The sequence below is a fragment of the Rhinoraja longicauda genome, chromosome 3 (genome assembly GCF_053455715.1).
Source record: "Rhinoraja longicauda isolate Sanriku21f chromosome 3, sRhiLon1.1, whole genome shotgun sequence".
Taxonomy (NCBI): Eukaryota; Metazoa; Chordata; class Chondrichthyes; order Rajiformes; family Arhynchobatidae; genus Rhinoraja; species Rhinoraja longicauda.
Genome location: NC_135955.1, coordinates 19778452 through 19798922, shown reverse-complemented (window position 1 = coordinate 19798922; position 20471 = coordinate 19778452). Strand labels below are relative to the sequence as shown.

The 20471-nt window shown below is 42.8% G+C and overlaps 1 protein-coding gene across 1 annotated transcript in view; it reads right to left on the bottom strand.

Annotated features, from left to right (window-relative positions):
* Window positions 1–20471, bottom strand: part of LOC144589925 (ADAMTS-like protein 1) — a 431785-nt gene that overhangs the window by 325447 nt on the left and 85867 nt on the right. The window contains exon 2 of the mRNA XM_078394882.1: window positions 9750–9869. Coding sequence (XP_078251008.1) covers window positions 9750–9869 — 120 coding nt within the window. The remainder of the gene's footprint in view (window positions 1–9749; window positions 9870–20471) is intronic.

The following is a 20471-nucleotide window of genomic DNA, read 5'->3' as shown; positions in this document are numbered from 1 at the left end:
AGGACGTCTGCAGTCTCAGAGAGCAAAGGATGAGATGTAAGTGAGAGACACTGGACCTTTGTTTTGATAAACAAAGAAAGGGGTATTAAAAATTGTTGAAGAATTATGTGGAGGTGCAGTATTGTGCTAGCTGGGCTAATTAACCAAGTTAATCAAACCTCACCAAACCTGACTGCTTAAATGACCACACATTTCCTAATTGTGAGAGTTAGTTGGAGACCAGAGACAGCACTACCACAACCACAGTTCCCCCCATGACCGCGTGGGTTTTCTCCGATATCTTCAGTTTCCTCCCACACTCCAAAGACGTACAGGTTTGTAGTTTAATTGGTTCGGTACAAGTGTAAATTCTCCCTAGTGTGTGTAGGGTAGTGTTAATTTGCAGGGATCGCTGGCCGGCGCGGGCTCGGTGGGCCGAAGGGCCTGTTTCTGCACTGTATCTCTAAACTAAATTAAACTAAGCAGATTAAAATTTAAAACACTATAAGTGCTTGAAGTATGAAACAAAAACCAGAAAATGCTAGAAATATTCAGCAGGTCAGGCAGCAGGGTGGAAAGACAAACAGATTTTTTTTTCAGGTCTGAGACCCTTTGAACAGGAGGAAAAAACACACAGCAACAAGTTGAGGGCACTTGTGGCTCCTGGACAGTTAATGGAGAAAGGGGATTCAGCAGGTGGGGTGGCCTCTTCCTGCTGCCTCACAAGTCCCTAGACATTGAAATCTGACAACCCTGCACTGTTATCTTGCAGTGAACAATGCAGGGAACTGCATGAACTACTAAACAAAAAACGGTGTGGCAGGCTTCCATTCGGATGTTAGTGTCCATGAAGGGTTACATTTGAGCAGTGAGGATTTTGTCCACTGACCTGACAGGATTAGGAAATATGGTTGAGGGCTCATCACAGAGAAGAATCAGTAATCAGCAGAGAATTATAGTAAACTAGACCAAGTTGGGCCCAAACCTCTCCAGTATTGGTGCAGCACCTTCCCCCCCCTTCCCCTCCCTCCCCCTCCCTCCTCCACTCCTCCTCCACTCCCCCTCCACCCCTTCCTCCCCCCCCTCCCTCCCCTCTCCCTCCCTCCACCCCTTCCTCTGCCTCTCCCCCTCTCCCTCCCCTCGCCCCTCCCTCCACCCCTTCCCCCTGCCCTCTTCCCCTCCCCCTTCCTCCACCCCCTCCTCTCCCCTCCCCGTCCCCCCACTCCATCCCCCTCAACCCCCCTTAACCCCCCTTATCCACCCTCCTCCCCTCTCCCTCCCTCTCCTCCCTCCACCCCTTCCCTCCCTCCTCCCTCCCTCCCTAGGAGATAGATGTAAACTTTAAAATGTGAATAACTTTAAAAATATAAACCGAGTTAAATGAAACTTCTTCCATTAGCACCAAAGGAACGACGGTGGGCCTAAAATTGTTGCGCTATCGTGTACCGTTTTGGCTGTAGTTCAGGAACAAACAAACGAGAGTTTTAGTATATCGATGGTGCAAGATAGTTTTCACCGAGAGGTGGGAACTAATTTAAACAAGAACATGCCAATGTAAGCATCAGTTGGTTTGGAAATAAAAAGAGAATCTCAAACATTTGTGAATCAGAGTCCATACTTTAAAGAATTTGAGAAATGAGTGATATGAGGAACTAGGAATCATTGATAAAATAACTGCAATAACTTAGAGAAGACAGCTCGGCAGGGGAAGAAAAATAACATTCTGGCCTTCCATCACAGTGAGGAGGGGACTGGAGGAGACTCACTGTGATGGATGTTTCTATTTTTTTGTGTTTTGTGTTGGTTGGGGTTGTGCAATTTGCTTATTTTATTGCTCTTATTGTTGGACTGTGGGTGACGAAATCTCGTCCAAAAGACTTGTTTTTTGGATGACAAATAAAGATATCCTGAATCCAATAACATTCTATGTTTCAATTTTTTTTTGCAAAGATCCTGATGTTGCGAAATCAAATGCTAATCAGTCGCATGTACATAGTCTGCTCATTGCTTTCAGTGTATTCAGCACGACAAATCCAGTCTACTCTTTTCAACAGACTTTTTAAAATTATTATATTTGGTGGTCTTTTACTGTTTGGGATTTTCCAACATTAAAGGTAATTTATGGCCAGTCAATTTGATATATAACATAACATTCTTCTCACACTGAACCACGCTTGGTTTAATGTGCAGCTCTGCAGTATTACAAGTCACACAAGAACGGTTCTGAAATATATGCATGCCCTCCCAGTGGTTACTTTCTGACTTGGTTAAAAAGAGATTTTCAAGATTGTAGTTATACTGGGAGAACCTTAGCATTGTCTTGTGAAAAATCAAATCATCGAGTGTATGGGCTGCTCTTGTGTTCAGGCTATTGTCAGCCTTGTCAAGGGCAAGAGAATTGTTCCATCTGGGACAGGAGCAAGATTGCACTGTAGAACAGTTTAATTAAAGGCTGAGGTGACAGTGTTAGGAAGTTACGATCTACTCCGCAGTTCAATCTATCCTTGCATTTCTGACAGTGCAGACAGTAATTGCTTTTATTCATTGCAAAGGCTTTGCAATCTCACTACCAGTCCTAAAATCATAGAATCATAGAAATAGGCATTTATACTCCACTTTGTCCATGCCAACTGTAATGTCTACCTACACGAATCCCATTTGCTCATTTTTTGTAGATTAACTGTCCCTTATGTGTTGAGTGGTAGAATCTGCTGACAATTGTTAGAAATGGAGTGGGATGAAGGGGTAGAATAGGTTACATTAGTGGGGAAAGGGATTTCTCTTTTCTGAAGTGCCCTCCTATGTTGTACAGAATTATTTTACAACAGAGACCCCCCACTGAATCACATGCTCACCACAAGAGTGCTTCCACAGTGTCACGAGTGTGCCCCCATTACACAAGAGTTTCCCCCATGTAACTATAAGAGTGCCCCACTACACATGTGCCCTATTGAGTCACAGGGGTGCTCCCTCTCTTCAGATGCTCCACTGAATCATGTATCCACCCACAAAGTCTTGCAAATCCACCCACTGTATTCTACGAGTGGTCCCCATTTACTACAAGCATGTCCCCACGAGTGAGTTACAAAGGTTCATCCACTGAGTCACAGAAATCCACTTCCTTAGTTACAGAGTTGTCCCAATGAATGTCAGGACTGCACCCACTAAATCACAAAAGACGACCCGCACTGCCGCCAGTGTGCCACCCACTGAGCTGCAAGTTCATCAACTGGGCCACTAAATGTAGCAAGAGGGTTAGTGTCAGGGCTGGTAGGAGAGTGCGGTCGGGGGTAAAAGTAAGAATGGGAAGGCTTTGATGAAGGAGGAATGTGCCATGTCAGGGAAAGTCAACCCGCTGAGTTATGAGACAACATCCCTCCCCCACCCCCCCCACCCACCCCACTGATGTGCTGCTGACACCGTAAAAAGTCAAAATGGACAGGTTCCAAGGAGAAAGAACTGCTAAGAACCACAGCGAACATGGGGTCAGGATATTGTATCAGCTTCTATCAAACTATGAAAAGAATTACTGATTTATTTATAGCAAATGTGAAGCCCACAATAGGTATAAAGGAATCATAAGGTGAAATACAAGGCAGGATGGGGGAGGCACAGATTACCGGGCACACGATGCCTGGCATTGTACAGGGTGGATGGGAGAGGGGAGAAAGATGCATGCAATGGTGCGTCGATATGAGACGAGGAATGACAAGGCAGGGTTGCTATGAGAATGGGTGGGTAGGTGTAAGGGGGAGGGGGGGGGAGTTTGAGAGGAAAGAGAGGAGCAAGGACAGATCGATGAGGTGAGAGCAGATGTGAGGGTATTGGGGGTTGAGTGGCTGACAGTTCGGGAATGTGTGGGGCGGAGACATGGGATTTGGGGGCACATGAGAATCAGAATCTCTAAAATCTAAAAATAAAATAAAAATCTAGAATGAGAAGAGGTTGACTATGTTAATATGAGAGAGTAAAGATGTGCAGGGGGAGGAACGAGGATGCAAGGAGGGAGGTGGCGTTGGGTGGTGGGTTCAGTGTGAAAAGGTGTAAGAGGAGGATTTGGGTTATGTTCTAGGAGTCAGAGGAGGGGAGATGACTCCTGATATTTTTATAATATAACCAGTCAGTGTTTAAAGCCTTTAAGTTGTTTATGTCAAATGTTACTTAATTATAATAGAACTTGTGTTTTCATCTGTGCTTGATATCATTCCTTCAATTTCCCAGGAAGTGCAGTGTGCAGTAGGGGAGATTAAATCATTGCCCTCATTCTGTCCCTTTCCCTCAATATACAATGCCAATCCTGCAGCACATTCACAAACATCCCATTACCCGAGGCCAGGCATTGTGATCACACGCAACTCTCTGCTGAACAGCTCTGAATCTCAGGGATGTGTCCTGAGATGCCTCTTCTCCCCACAATACCCAGGTGCAGTTAAAGTGAAACAGTATCTGCAACCTCACATCAAAGGAAGAGTATCAAACATGACAGCAATATCATTTGTCACAAAGTAGGAGATGACATCAAGTATTGTTGATAATTACCAAAATATGATCCACTATTCAAAATGTACTGGCAAATTCAATACCCTTGAATGTCACAGAGTATTAAAAGTGACTTTCCTGCATTAGCCACTTAGCTTGAAGCCCAATGCTACCATTAGTCATTGTTGTCATATTAAGGCTGACATGGTCGTGTTAAGTACCCAAAAGCAATCTTCCTCTCTGATGCTGTTGCAGCTTTGAATGTGACAGATGACACATCTTCACTTAGCATTGAAGCTGTGACAGATTAGGTTCTCACGAGGCTCCTGGGCCCCAACAACTTCCACGGTTGGAGCATTCTTGTTCAGAGCAGGTTCCCTTTCACTTGCATTCTTTTTCCGTCAAATCAAATGACACTAAATGCTTCAGAAGGGTAAGTAATCCATATCGATTGGATACCAGATTATTTGCTCGTGGCCTGTGGGGCTTTTTCACCCATGTTTACAGCAGCCACCCTGTTGCTTCCTTTATGGTGCGAGGAACTGATCAGTTGGAAGCAGAGCTAGGTTTTGTTAAATAAGGAAGGGCCTCCAGCAAACAAGGGTCCAGTTAGTTTGGAGAGAGAAGGCCCATGGTGAGAACAGCAGCAAGGTGGTACTGGACATATTATTCTGAATGGCAGCGGTGGTTTATACTTTTCATTCTAAATGGATTCAATCCACTCTCCATGTCAAGTGCAACACGTACAAATGTCACAAGGGATAAAGGTTCTTTGCCAATATTCAGGTGAAAATGTCACATGATTGGCAATGCTTAACAATAAAAACTGGGCGTAATTTTTTGAGGCTCCATGTGCTGGCAGAAATTCAAGTGGCACTTGCTGTGCATGAGAGTCATTGAAACTGCCAGCAAAGTCAGTTAATTTGCACTGAAGGTTCATTTGGAGTGGGGGAGAAAAATGGGTTAAATGGGCACTGAGTTGTGGCTTCTGGACAAGTAGTTTATGGCCGGACCTCTTTCGATAGATAGACACAATATGTTGGAGTTCAAGGGCTGGACCCTTCAAGGGTCACGACCCAAAATGTTACCCATTCTTTTTCTCCAGAGATGCGGTCTTTCCTGCTGAGTTAGCCCAGCCATTTGTGGTATAAACTACGATCTGTAGTTCTTTGTTTCAGCAGGCCTGTTTCCATGTTGTATCTCTAAACTAAACTAAACCCATAAGTCAGACCAGCTGCCCAATCTCATATTGCTGTTGTGCCAGTTCACTGTGTGCAAATTCCCAGTCACACTTCCCACATTATTACAAGGGATGCATTTCAAAAAGTACCTCACTGACTGTTAAATGCCATGGACTGCAGTGAATGGTGCTACAGAAATGCAACCCTCTAATTATTTCTTTAAAGTTGTCTTGTTAATTCCTTCAAATGCGCCCTGACTTTTACCATAGCTAAAACAAAGCAGGGTGGGGGCCTGTTATAGTGGAACCGGATGGGAAAATTGTACAAAGTATTGCACACCACCTTGCAGAACTGAAGGCAGATATTGCAACTCGAGATAGCAGGTGCAGTCCAACTATAGAGCATTGTCTAATAGATATTAAAAGAGTATTAGTAGCATGCTGTTTCAGTTACAGTTATGCACAGTGACTTTTCAATTACCTTTTTTGTAATTAGGGAGAAATTGTAATGTAGAGCCCTACTTAGGTCATTTACCCATGAGAATAATTTTGAAGATCTTTCCCTCTTGCCAAGCTGGTCTTTTACTCTGTGCCTCAGAACTTCAAGTGACCTTTTGAACTTTCAGTGTTCCACTTCCGTTTAATCGTGCAACAGAGTCTGTCAGCTGTTCAATGCACAGCAACAATTGCGGAGTTTATGGAAATTTGAAACATCGGGTTCATCGGCGATGATGGTTATTGTGGTCAGTTTTGAGAGGATGATTAATCCCTCAAAACAAAGCTGTCAAAATTCATGGAAACCTCCGATGGAAAAGCCACAGGTAAGGTCACAATTTCGAAATCGCAAATGCGTGGGATGCCCAAACACTCGACAACATTTGTGGGGAAGCAGGTTGAGTCTGACTGTAAATCTCCATACTGACAGATTAACAGTATCAGCCCCTTGTTCCAGGAGCAGTGATGTGTCAATTCACACTTCCATGGCTGAGAATCACTGCCATTGTGACATAACCATTATGCACCTGTATCACAAATATTGGCACTTCCTGGAAAATAGAACTACACAGTGTACAGCAGCTGAAACCTAATTGAGATCCATTTTCCCATATGAATTTTTGTCCTTTTACAGTGTGGCAATGGAATAAGGCTGTGAGGATCAACATGTACCATACAGCACCGAATTTCACCTAACACTGAACATTCCTTTCTGCTTGGATCAATACCCATTCTAACTCTTTCTAAAATGTCAGACCTTATCTACAAATCTGCTCAAATATTGAAGAAGTGTTGCCAAGACCCAAGAGAAATGACCTGATTACATTCTGAAATGCTCCGAGACCACATCAATGAAACTTAATCCTTGAAACATTCCGTAAATCAAAGATCATTATTTAAAGAAGTTTTCTGACTTATAGTATTTGAAGTTTGATGTAACTAGCCTGTTTTGGGGTGGAGTTTATCGACTGCGAACACAAACAATGCAGGCAACAGGCTTGTCGTGGAATTCCTTGTCACTGCTTCTAAAATGACGAGTCTTTATTACTTCAACAGTTTAACAATTTTCACACCGAAGGTATCACAAAATGCTGGAGTAACTCAGCAGGTCAGGCAGCATCTAGGAGAGAGGGAATGGGTGATGTTTCGGGTCGAGACCCTTCTTCGAACCTATCCTATACACACGAGGGACAATTTACAATTTTACCGAAGCCAATTAACCGACAAACCTGCACGTGTTTGGAATGTGGAAGTAAAAACCAAAGAAAACCCACGCAGGACACGGGGAGAATGAACAAACTCCATAAAGACAGCACCCGTAGTCAGGATTGAACCCGGGTCTCTGGCGCTGTAAGGCACCAGCTCTACTGCTATGCCACCATACTGCCCTTGATCACTTTTGGAGGGGCACTTTAAACAAACGTGTATTGCACCTGGACACCAGTCAAGCAAGTGATAATGTTGTTAATGATCACTGTTGGGATTGTGGGTGGGGATGGGCGGGAAGGCCTCTCCTGGCTCCACCTACCCACATTCCAACCTATCAAGTCGCCACTTGATACGGGTGAATGCATCATGAAGTCTGCATTCCCAAAGCACTGCACCGTTGCTGCCAGATCCGGCTCATCAAATAATTCAAAACAACACCTTGACCTCATTTATACATTTCTAGCAATTGACAGTTTTGCAGCACTCCTACTGGAAATCGATAAAGTCAGTTGATGGAGACAGAGTGCCTGAAAGATTATGAAATATCACACCGCATGGGTTTGGGCTCAACAGCATATCACTCGGTGGGAGTGGAAGTAGTCTTGGAGAGGAACACAAATGGGCACCTGGCATAAACTCTGCCAAATGTTCTTTCCCACTGTAAGATGACTTCAGATTACTTGATTAATCTTGACAAATTATATCATCTCATTCTCAAACACGAGCTGAAAACAGTTACACCACTGCCTTCTCCTGGAGAATTAGAGGCAGGCAATGCTGGACTTGCCAAACATACTCGCGTCCCACAAAAGAAAAATGAGGGTCATTTAAAGAATATTCAAAACAAATAAAAATTCTCATGAAACTAGAAGCTGGTGTCATGATAAATTCACATTGATAAAACATTGATATTTCTTATCAGTACTACCTTCAGGCTTTGAAGAAAATAGATCCGTTAAGTTGCTTTCAGCCTTGGGTGAAACTACACAATTTGTTCTGCTTTGTGTCACTTTAAACAATCAAAAAGTTTCACATATTCTTTTTTAACAAGGCAAGGATCATGGTCACTTTCACTAGTCTTGTTTATGCCCACACAACACCGCATTAGTGAAGCTTTACAAACAGCTTTTTCAATTTTATTCAGTTGAAATAACTTTCATGCCCCATAAAAAAAAAGAAATCAAATACAAAAAAGCACATAGTTCCTTGTGTCAGAGTGGAATGTTTGTTGAGCTGATAAGATTTATAGGACTGCATTCCAACTGCAGAAGTATGCTGGGAGAATAGCTTTCCTTGGGCAGCCAAGTAGCTTGAACATTTCAACTATCATTTCTCGCGGATTTTGACCCAGTTTAGCCAAACATTCAGCTTGCTGGCTCTCTGTGAATTTGATTAATTCTCACTTAGAACTCAACAGCACAGGTGGGGTTCCACTTGGACAGTAAACAGTGAGAGACTGGTACCAGCCAGACAATGTTGCAGGTGGATACAAAATGCTGGAGTAACTCAGCGAGAGAGGCAGCATCTCTGGAGAGAAGGAATGGATGGTGTTTCGGGGGGAGACCCTTCTTCAGACTGATGTCAGGGGAGTGGGAGGGACAGAGATAGAATGTAGTCGGAGACAATAAGACGGAGAGGGAGAGGGGGAGGGAGAGAGGGGGAGGGAGAGAGGGGGAGGGAGGGGGAGGGAGAGAGGGAGAGAGGGGGAGAGAGAGAGAGAGAGAGAGAGAGAGAGAGGGAGAGAGGGGGAGAGAGAGAGAGAGAGAGAGAGAGAGAGAGAGAGGGAGAGAGGGAGAGAGGGAGAGAGGGAGAGAGGGAGAGAGAGAGAGAGAGAGAGAGAGAGAGAGAGAGAGAGAGAGAGAGAGAGAGAGAGAGAGAGAGAGAGAGAGAGAGAGAGAGAGAGAGAGAGAGAGAGAGAGAAAGAGAGAAAGAGAGAAAGAAAGAAAGAAAGAAAGAAAGAAAGAAAGAAAGAAAGAAAGAAAGAAAGAAAGAAAGAAAGAAAGAAAGAAAGAAAGAAAGAAAGAAAGAAAGAAAGAAAGAAAGAAAGAAAGAAAGAAAGAAAGAAAGAAAGAAAGAAAGAAAGAAAGAAAGCAAGAAAGCAAGAAAGAAAGCAAGCAAGCAAGCAAGCAAGCAAGGGCTATTTGAAGTTAGAGAAGTCAATGTTCATACCACTGGGGTATAAGTTACCCAAGCGAAATACAAGGTGCTGTTCCAGCATCTGCAGTTCATTCCGACACACAATGTTGCAGGTGGATTGAGAAAGATAGAAAGGAAGCATTCTACTTTCAACATGGAGCATGAACACCAATAAAGATCAAACACAAAAGACCACATTGTTATATTTTCTCTCGGCTCCTGCAATGTTTGTATAATTATACCTGCTGCACACTACTTAATAATTACTAACCTGATCTTCAGACTTGTGACTCAGGGTTTGGTCTCCCAATGATTCTTCGGGATAACTTTCCCGAGGGATCAATGTGAATTCAGGAAGAAATTCTGCTCCTTGTACATAAACTGCAGGCACCTGTAATCAGAAAAGTTAACAAAGGGTTAATGTTCTATTTCAGTAGTAATCAATTTTTTAATACTTTTACCAACCTTGTACTTAGAACTCCCAACTTTCAGCAACTACTCTCCTATGGTAGATGCCTAGTCACTCTGTGGCATCTATTGATCAAAAAGTAATTTATTTCACTTAAAATCATGGCAATATTTCCAACGGATTTGGTTAACATTTTTAACGCTTATTGCTTATCATGAATTCTGGCAAGGAGATTACCTTCCTATTTTTCTTGAAGTGAGGGGGTGTTGGATAGGCACTTCTCTATTTACCTAAAAACCAATTTGTCTTAGTAAACATTAAACCTGTGAATTATCAGAAGTTGACAGGTGAAAAGGAATAAAATTATGCAATGTCCTGACATCCAGCTAAAGTTCTCTGAATGGTTTAATTCATCTCACAGTTAAATTCACAATTACAATCTTCAATTGAATTTGGAATCCAGATATATTCTTTCTCTGCTCTGGCAACCTTCTATCATCATGTAGAAAACGGCTCAAGTTGTTGAGCCACAACACAGGTAAAGGTTACGAAGAAAGCGGTCATTTCAGATTTAGTTAAAATGTAAAGTAAAACAACATTAAGTAACACGAGCAACTTTCCACTGGATAGTTCATGGTCATGCCTTGGACTGTGGTGCTGTGCATGAAGCTCAAACATAGGATTTGCACAGACACTGTCAACATCTGTCGTGGGTTTCCAATCTCTCATGCACAGATGCCAGTTCTAGCTAGAGTGGGAATAATTCCAATTTGGGGGGAATTCTTGGGAGGTGAGTGGAAGAGAGTTCCAAAGTGCAAAGTCTCAGAGTTTTTACTTAAACGTCGCTGCCATGTGTTAATATAAATATTTCAGATTAATCAGAAGTGACAAAGATGCGTGCTTTATTTAAGATTCCACAACTGATCGCACCACATTGAACAGCAATCTCTACTGTTCCAAGGGGCTTGGCATCCATCATCTGGATTTTGAGCCACTACTGAGTAATTTTCCCTGGCTAGGCTGATTTCTGATCTTTAGCATGTTTTCAGCCAGTTCTGCTCTGTGTGGATAGGATTCTGTCGCAATGTGAAGCTGTTGGTTCTGCAGGCATGGGTAAATAGACAACGTGGGTTCCACCTGCTGGTTCTATAAATCGGGTTACGAATGTGTGGTATTTCAGTTTCATGGCCTACTTATTGTATCTGGATTACATCCGTGATATAAGCTATCAAAAATAACAAGACTTAAATCCTAACAAATTTACAGCTTTCCTGACTGCATAACAGTATAATTTCTAAAATCAATTTAACAAAGACAGTGATCTATATATTCTGCATTCCTGAATAGTTTCTATTTATCACTAATTTACAAGATTGTATGGATTTATCAGCTATTTGACCTGAGCTCGAAAACTAAAATTTGTCTGGAAAATATTCCAGGCTTTGTTTCCTGAACTATTTTGGAATGTCTTACAATATATGTACATTCAGTTCAGATCATTTTTATTCCGAGATTTGGGATGGTGACAATAGTGGCAGAGAATGAGTAGTGGGAGGAGGCTGGTGTAAGGCCAATTACCATGGCTGACATCTCCAATGAGACAAGTTCTACTAGCCTTGGCTCAGTGGGGAGTTCTCCATCCATCACTGAGTGATGTTTTTATACAAACCATTCAAAGTCTGTGTTACCAGGGCAAAATCAGTATAATGAGGAAACAACAATGGCAAAATAATTTCCTTAACACAGCGGGCCAGAGGGATTCATAAAGTGTAGCATTCAAAGGCGATATTAGGAACATAATATTGGGGTGGGTATTAAAGCATGTTGTTAAGAAGGAAGGATGGGAAGGATAGATTTATATGCATTTGGATAATCAGGGGCTGATTCTGGATGGTCAGCATGGTTTTGTACATGAGAGATTGTGTCTTTCAAATTGAGGTTTTTGAAGAAGTAACTAAAAGATTGACAAAATGGCACGGCCATAGATGTTATCTACAAGGACTTCAGCAAGGCCTTTGATAAGGTTCTGCATGTTAGGCTGCTCTGGAAGGTTAGATCGCATGGCTCAAGGTAGAGCTAGCTGACTGGATACAGAAGTGGCTTCATGGAAGGAAGCTGAGGTTGTGGTGGAAGGTTGTTTTTATGGACTGGAAGCCTGTGATTAGTGGTGTGTCTTAGGAATCAGCGCTGGGCCTTTGGCTGTTTGTAGTTTACGTCAATGATTTGGATGAGAATGTACAAGGCATGATTAATAAGCTACAGATGACATTAAAGTAGATGGTATTATTGACGGTGATGATGGTTTTCAAAAATTAAAACAGCATCTTGATCAGCTGGGCAAGTAGGCTGAGGAATGGTTAATGGAGTTTAATGCAGATAAGTGCACGGTGTTACATTTGGAAAGTTAAACCAGGGCAGCACCATCACAGTGTATGGTAGAGCCCTGGAGGGTGTTGTAAAGCCAAAGGACCTAGGAGTACAGGGACATAGTTCCCTGAAAGTGGCATCACAGGCAGATCGAGTAGTGAAGACTTTCGATACATTGGCCTTCATCAGTCAGGTTGCTGAGTATAGAACATGGGATGATGCGTTACAGTTGTACAAGACTTTGGTGAGGTCCTATTTGGAGTTTTGCATTCAATTTTGGTCACCTTGCGAGAGGAAGGATGTCTTAAGCTGAGAAGAGTGCAGAGAAGATTTATGAGGATGTTGCTAGAACTCAAAGGCCTGTGCATTAGGGAGAGGTTGGGCAAGCCAGGACTTTGCACTATTATTCTTGGTTTGTTTTTATATATACAGTTTAAAAACTTATTTTTGTTGTTTATTGTCATGTTTACATATCTGTTTTGCTGCTGCAAGTAAAAATGTCATTGTTCTGTTTCGAGACATATGACAATAAAACACTTGACTCTTGACTCTCTTGAACGCAAGGGGAGAGGTATCAACAAAGATGCAGGGCAATCAGAAGGGAGACATGGTTAACTGAAGACATTTGAATCGTAGCTCACTGCTTTCATGTGGGTGCTGGGAGAATTACAGGCCATAAGATGCATTTGGACCAAAGTCTGCTTTCTCAAGTGCACGTAAAGAATTCCACGGCACTGTTGCAAAGAGGAGTAGGGGACCACAGCACAGCTCCTCAAACAGGATAGCTCTCACTTAAATTGCACTGAATTTTGTTTCAATTCTCAAATCTGGCTTGCAATGAGGCTAAAACTGACCAATCTATGAATATTACTGAAACAGTTCATCAGCTCATTATGAAATGGTGTACATTGGAATTTGCTGTGCATATATTGGGATCCCGTTTTGTACATTACAACATGAACCAGCCCAAATACCAGCACGGTAGCGCAGCGGTAGAGTTGCTGCTTTACAGCGAATGCAGCGCCGGAGACTCAGGTTCGATCCTGACTACGGGTGCTGCACTGTAAGGAGTTTGTACGTTCTCCCCGTGACCTGCGTGGGTTTTCTCCGAGATCTTCGGTTTCCTCCCACACTCCAAAGACGTACAGGTATATAGGTTAATTGGCTGGGTAAATGTAAAAATTGTCCCTAGTGGGTGTAGGATAGTGTTAATGTACGGGGATCGCTGGGCGGCACGGACTTGGTGGGCCGAAAAGGCCTGTTTCCGGCTGTGTATATATGATATGATATGATGATATGATAAAATACTTGATGTAGCAGGCCTACAGACATTTAATCTGATCTGTTTGCTGTGGGATTGCTTAATTATTACAAATGGGCTGCATGGAGCATCATTTTCAATCCTGTGTCACTCAGCCTCTTTTACTCTCATACAATTGTCCTCACTACTTGATGTGCTGCCCGATACTTGCTTTCAGGGTCTTGGATATTGAAGCGAAAAGGCATTGGGAGGGAAAGGGAAGTGGGAAGTGCAGCAGCTGAGGGAAGAGGGACCGAGAGGCGGTGGATGGGGTGGGGGGGTTTAGGAGAAGAGGGGTACCTGGAGATAGGAAAGAACTAGGAAAGATCAGTTGCGATGGGTGGGAAATGGAAGAGGCGAGAACAAGAATACCATTCTTGTTATGATCTGAGTGTGTGCCTTGTGTGGTCACATTGTGTCTATGCAAGGTAAGTCTACACATGGTTAGCATGTCTGCACATGCTCCGCATTTGGACAGACTGCAAATGGTCATAGTATGTCTAGTGTGGCCAGAGTACACTGTGTGTGGCCGGAACCTGGCGGTGTGTGGTCAGCGCATACGTGGTCAGAATGTGTCTGCCTGTGATTAGTTTGCAGGTGGCCAGATTGCCTGTGGTCAGAGTGTGGCCTAGTGTGATCATTCTGTGTGTAGCCAGTCTTCTTAAACACACTCTGACCACATGTAGAACGACGTGTGTGATTAGCCTGTCTGTGGTCAGAGTATGTCTACATGTGGTAAATCTGCATCTGATCAAAGTATCTGTGTATGGTCAGTCAATGTGGTGAGAATAAGCCTGTGGTCAGGATGTGACTATTGGTCTGCATGTGTCCCTGGCCCAGGTCTCCAGTCAGTACGAGTTGGTCAGCAAACATCTTGGTGCCCCTGGACTTCAGACAAAGATTTCACTCTGTCCACCACTCGTGTCAGCTGATGTGCAACACTCACCCCTACTTTAAAAGAAATCATTCACAGATATCTTTCACTTCAAAATGTCAGGGTGGATGCAAGTCATGCTCCATCCTGCAAAACTGCCCATGAAGAAGGTTTTTTGCAAGATGACCACATGTTAAAATTATTTACTTCACAAAATGCTGGAGTAACTCAGCAGGTCAGGCAGCATCTCAGGAGAGAAGGAATGGGTGACGTTTCGGGTCGAGACCCTTCTTCAGACTGATGTCAGGGGGGGCGGGACCACGGAAGGATATAGGTATAGAGTGGAAGATAGAGGGAGAACTGGGAAGGGGGAGGGGAGGAGAGGGACAGAGGAACAATCTAAAGTTGGAGAAGTCAATGTTCATACCGCTGGATTGCAAGCTGCCCAAGCGAAATATGAGGTGCTGTTCCTCCAATTTCCAGTGGGCCTCACTATGGCACTGGAGGAGGCCCATGACAGAAAGGTCAGTCTGGGAGTCGGAGGGGGAGTTGAAGTGCTCAGCCACCGGGAGATCAGTTTGGTTAAGGCGGACTGAGCGAAGGTGTTGAGCGAAACGATCGCCGAGCCTGCATTTGGTTTCGCCGATGTAAAGAAGTTGACATCTAGAGCACTGGATACAATAGATGAGGTTGGAGGAGGTGCAGGTGAACCTCTGTCTCACCTGGAATTACTGTTTGGGTCCTTGGATGGAGTTGAGGGGGGAGGTAAAGGGACAGGTGTTGCATCTCCTGCGGTTGCAGGGGAAAGTGCCCGGGGATGGGATGGTTCGGGTAGGAAGGGACGAGTGGACCAGGGAGTTACGGAGGGAACACAGAAAGGGGAGGGGATGGGAAGATGTGGCCAGTAGTGGGGTCCCGTTGGAGGTGACGGAAATGTTGGAGGATGATTTGTTGGATACGCTGGCTGATGTGGTGGAAGGTGAAAATGAGGGGGATTCAGTCCTTGCAACGAATGGGGGGAGGGGGAGCAAGAGCGGAGCTGCGGGATATAGAAGAGGCCCTAGTGAGAGCCTCATCTATAATGGAAGAGGGGAAGCCCCGTTTCCTGAAGAATGAGGACATCTCTGATGCCCTAGTGTGAAACACCTCATCCCGGGCGCAGATGTGGCATAGACGGAATTGGGAGTAGGGGATAGACTTTTTGCAGGAGACAGGGTGAGAAGAAGTGTAGTCCAGATAGCTGTGCAAGTCAGTGGGTTTATAGGAGATGTCAGTCACTAGTCTGTCTCCTGTGATGGAGATGGTGAGGTCCAGAAACAGTAGGGAGATGACGGAGATAGTCCACGTATATTTAAGAGCAGGAAGAAAATTGGTAGTGAAGTGTATGAAGTCAGTGAGTTCTGCATGGGTGCAAGAGGTAGCACCAATGCAGTCGTCGATGTAGTGGAGAGTTTGGGGATGGGGCCAGTGTACGTCGGGAACAGGGATTGTTCGACGTACCTGACAAAGAGGCAGGCATAGCTAGGGCCCATGCGAGTGCCCATAGCTACGCCTCTGGTTTGGAGGAAGTGGGAGGAGTTAAGGGTAAGAACCAGCTCTGCTAGGCGGAGGAGAGTGTTAGTAGATGGGGATTGGCTGGTTCTACAGTCGAGGAAGAAATGGAGGGCTTCAAGACCATCCTTGTGGGGGATGGAAGTGTAGAGTGTCTGGATATCCATGGTAAAGATGAGGGAGTGGGGGCCTGGAAACCGGAAGTTATCGAGGAGACGGAGAGCATGTGAGGTGTCTTGGACGTAGGTGGGGAGGGATTTGACCGGGGGGATAGGATGGAGTCAAAGTTAAAAATACTTAATTTGACATATTTGGGATGACCTTTCATCAAAAATGCTAAATGTTTTACACAGCTAAAAGCAAGATTAAATTCTAAGATTGCATCATGTCAAAGGTAGAAGGTTTAGGGGATCTGAGGCAAAATCAATTCACCCAGAGGTAGGTTGGAATCTGGGAATGATTGCTTGAAGGGTGGTGGAGGCAGGTACTCTAACAACATTTATGAGGTATTTAAATGAATATTAGAATTACCAAGGCATGAAGACTAAGATTCAATTATTGAAAAGTTGGATGAGTAGGGTGCTTGATGGACAGCATGGGCATGGTGGGCCAAAGGGCCTGGTTCTGTGCTGTATAACTCTATGATTGCAGTTCTATTGTGTTAACTTATTTAATATGTGGCAACAGAAGATAAAAAAACAATTAAGGCAGGGTCTTGGAAATGCCTACAGTGATAAATTATTAAGAAGGAAATAATGAAAAAAGAAAACAAAACATTTCTGAAATATCATCCATCTCGAGTGAATTCAATCATGGATGTAAAGAGTTTTTTTGCAGAGGGTAAATTGATAACTATTTCATAACTTTCAGAAATCATGTGCTGGGATATTTCAGAAATTTATCAAGACACGCGGTCTTTCAAATAAATGTGTACAATAACAGCAATAGCTCGAAAGCCAATTGTAAATGTAGTTGAACTAATTTTAACCAAGGTTTTGTTACATTATGTTTGTATTTTGTTTTTGTTTTTTTGTGGATTAAGACATTGCAGCCTTAAAGTCCCAATTCACAGAAAGCCAGGTGAACATGGAACATAAAAATAATGAGAGAGGAGATATTATATAACGAATTATAGCCACAGAGTTGCCACTGAATTTTTGCTCACAGTGTTAAGAGCACCAGGGTGCAGACAATGGCACCACTCCTAGTAGTAGTAATAGCAGTAGTAGTAGCAGTAGTAGCAATAGTAGTAGCAGTAGTAGTAGCAGTAGTAGTAGCAGCAGTAGTAGCAGTAGTAGTAATGAATAGAGATAGAGTTCGCTGTGAATGGAGGCAGGGGATGGTGAGTACTTCATCAAAGATCTATATTGTTGATACTAAATTATCACAAAGGTCCTCAATGACCATGACTTTATAATTCTGTCATAATGTATTTAATATTATACCAGTCTGAATGCAATAATGTTATAAGATGCTCCAACATGTTTCACGGTAGCTTTATAGAAGTATATCTGGCATCGAGCCACTAGTGCAGAGGTCAGGACAGATGGAGTTGGGAAATATGGGCCATTATAAACAAGAGTGAAGAAGTAAAGCAAAGAATTTCATGAAAGGTATTTTAGAGCTTAGAGCATAGGCATTTGATAACATCTCAACAATGCTGAAGCAATTAAATCTAGGCATGAACACGAGCCAGAAATTAAAGAGGGCTGAGATTGTAATGGTCTGGAGGTCTGGAGGGGGCAATAGAGCTGTGGGGTAAGGGCATTGGGATATTTCAAAGCAGGAGTGAAAATTATAACTTCAATGTTTTACTTACCTAGTAACGGATGGAATCATTGAGCACAGTAGTGAAGTACGTTTGTGAGACAGTGAGAGGTAGGATCTGGGCAGTGTGGATTTGAATAGTCCTGGAGATGGAATGACGAAAGTGGTCAGTAGACCACTGAACTGTCACAGCCAGAGATGGCGAAGACAGAAGTGAGTGTTGATCCAGACTCAGTCCAGGCTGAATTAAAAATGATGTGTACATGCACTGAAGCCCATCTCATGGTCAACAATGTCACTGGTGAAACAGGATACGTGATGGAATCAATGATTAAAGATGGCATCTCTAGTCTTCCCAAAATGATGTGTACATGCACTGAAGCCCATCTCATGGTCAACAATGTCACTGGTGAAACAGGATATGTGATGGAATCAATGATTAGAGATTGCGTCTCTAGTCTTCCCAAAATTCAGACTGCAAAAATAACATTAAATAGGAGGGGGACAGGATCTCCAGAGATCAAACTGTCAATACTACCAACTATCATGGGGAGCAAGAACGGGCAGTCTCCAGTCTGGTAGAAACAGGTTTAGGATGTGAAATGTGTCCCAGGTATGGCGAGACAGGTGTGAAACTGAAGATTGATCCAGCCAGGGCTAATCGGAAAGGTCTGTAGAGAAAGTTTGGTCAGTGGTTAAGGGGGGGAGGAGGAGGAGGCACAGAGACAACTGTATGGATAATATTAATTTCAAAGAAATTCAGAAGCATGTCATTTGCAGAATCCAGTTTTAATAGTTATGTCAAGTTATTAAAGTAATTGTGATGAGCCCTTCTTTCCTAATGGAGAGTGTCAATTTGATTCTCCTTCAGAAGAAGGGCAAACCATTTAGTATCAATTGTAAACAGGGTTACGATTTCAACCCTGATTACAAAATGACAGGAACTCCAAAAGTAATTACTGGATAATTAATTGGTAAAGGACCAATAATTTGTATATTTTTTAAACAATGTGAAGATTTTCTGGACTTGATACTGAGGAAAACATCGGTTTAACTGTTCAGAATCTGAAACTGAGTTGGAAAGCAGCGGAATCTACACCCATCCGTGGAATAGCAGTACCTTCACATTACAAAATCCCAAAAACTTAAACAGAGTTTTAAAACTGCATATCCACATGAAAATAATAGACCAAGCAAAAGGGTTAGATCTTAAATAGCCTTTTGAAAGTTCCAAATTAATTTTGAATGAAACCAAACCTCGTCAAAAGATCCCACCAGAATATGTCGCTGCCATGTGAACTTGTCAACATAGCACATACCACTCACTGCGCATCATTCAGCACACACTCAAACTCATTGAGACATCCTTATGCCCACCTCCCTCTTCCCAAAGCACCTGACAAGCACCTCCACCAGGCCCACGCTCACAGACAACTAACACATGGAGATGCTCTTACCACATTGAAACAGATCACAGGGGGAACTGGTTCCACCATGCACATGATCGCACAGGAAATATCTCTGCTCACCACCCCCTGCCCACACACACACTGATAGATCCCACTGTGGCAGTACATCTGCCACACATTAACCAACCTTCTGTAACCAACACATTACCATGCATATGTAATTCTGTCATTTTAAGATAATATGTGGATTTAGAGTTGATCTTCAGCACCCAGTAAATGACATCAAGTTATAAAAATGTGCAATTAGCTTCAAAATGCGCCCACCACTGGCAATTCAGTATGAAAGGAACCATTTTAATTAAAGCAACACTCAGACAGCAAAGAAATATGTTACACAATGTCTGATTGTATCGTTCTACCACTGGACCAATACTACTGGAAATTATTAGCAGCATGCAACCATATATGCTCAATTATACTTGAAAGATTTACAAATTTATATTGCAGTCAAGCTGTACTTGCTAAGTTGGACAGTTAATAATGTTATACTACAAAGAGGTCGAAAGCATACATCAAAAGATTTATGTGATTAATTTGTTTTTTTTGACATAACAATTAACCCATTATACTTAAAAATATTAAAATATAACCTTCATTCAAAGTGAATTCCGTGCCTTTCTCCGAATCATTTGGCTGTGCCAAATCTAAAGCAGGCATTGGCTACTTGCACTAGTTGGACACAACATATGTTCTGTTGAATTGCGAGAAGTGTTTATTTCAAGTAATAGAGGCAGGCAGAACAATATAGGCCTGCCAAACACATTAAATTAATATTCCTATTCCCCACCCTCACATTCCCTGTAACACCCTTTCTCTGGAGTATTTGTCTGAAAAAATATATTGGAATTTCCAATACACTTGAATCTAAAAACTTTTTTATTTAAATCTGATGACCAGTGGTTTGCCTATTTAAGGCCATTAGCCTCGCTCTACCCCTGAGATACTTTATAACAGCATAAAATTGGTCTCTCTCCGGGTTTCAAGTCTCCATTCTCCTTTCATCTCCTCGTCCTCTGCTGTGTGACTCGGTCATACATCACGAGTCAAATGTCACCTGGATAGCAGCAGACATTGGAGGATTGGAGAATTTTTAATTCAGCTTTTTTCTAAATTTTGGTTTTAAAAGTGATGCTTTCGCATGTGCAGGAACAATGGCATTAAGATTAACCTGAAATACACCCACAATATTTTCACTTTAATGCGAAGGGTGTTGGCTGCTCCTGGTTATTAGGTTTGTAAATATTAATTGTCTTAGT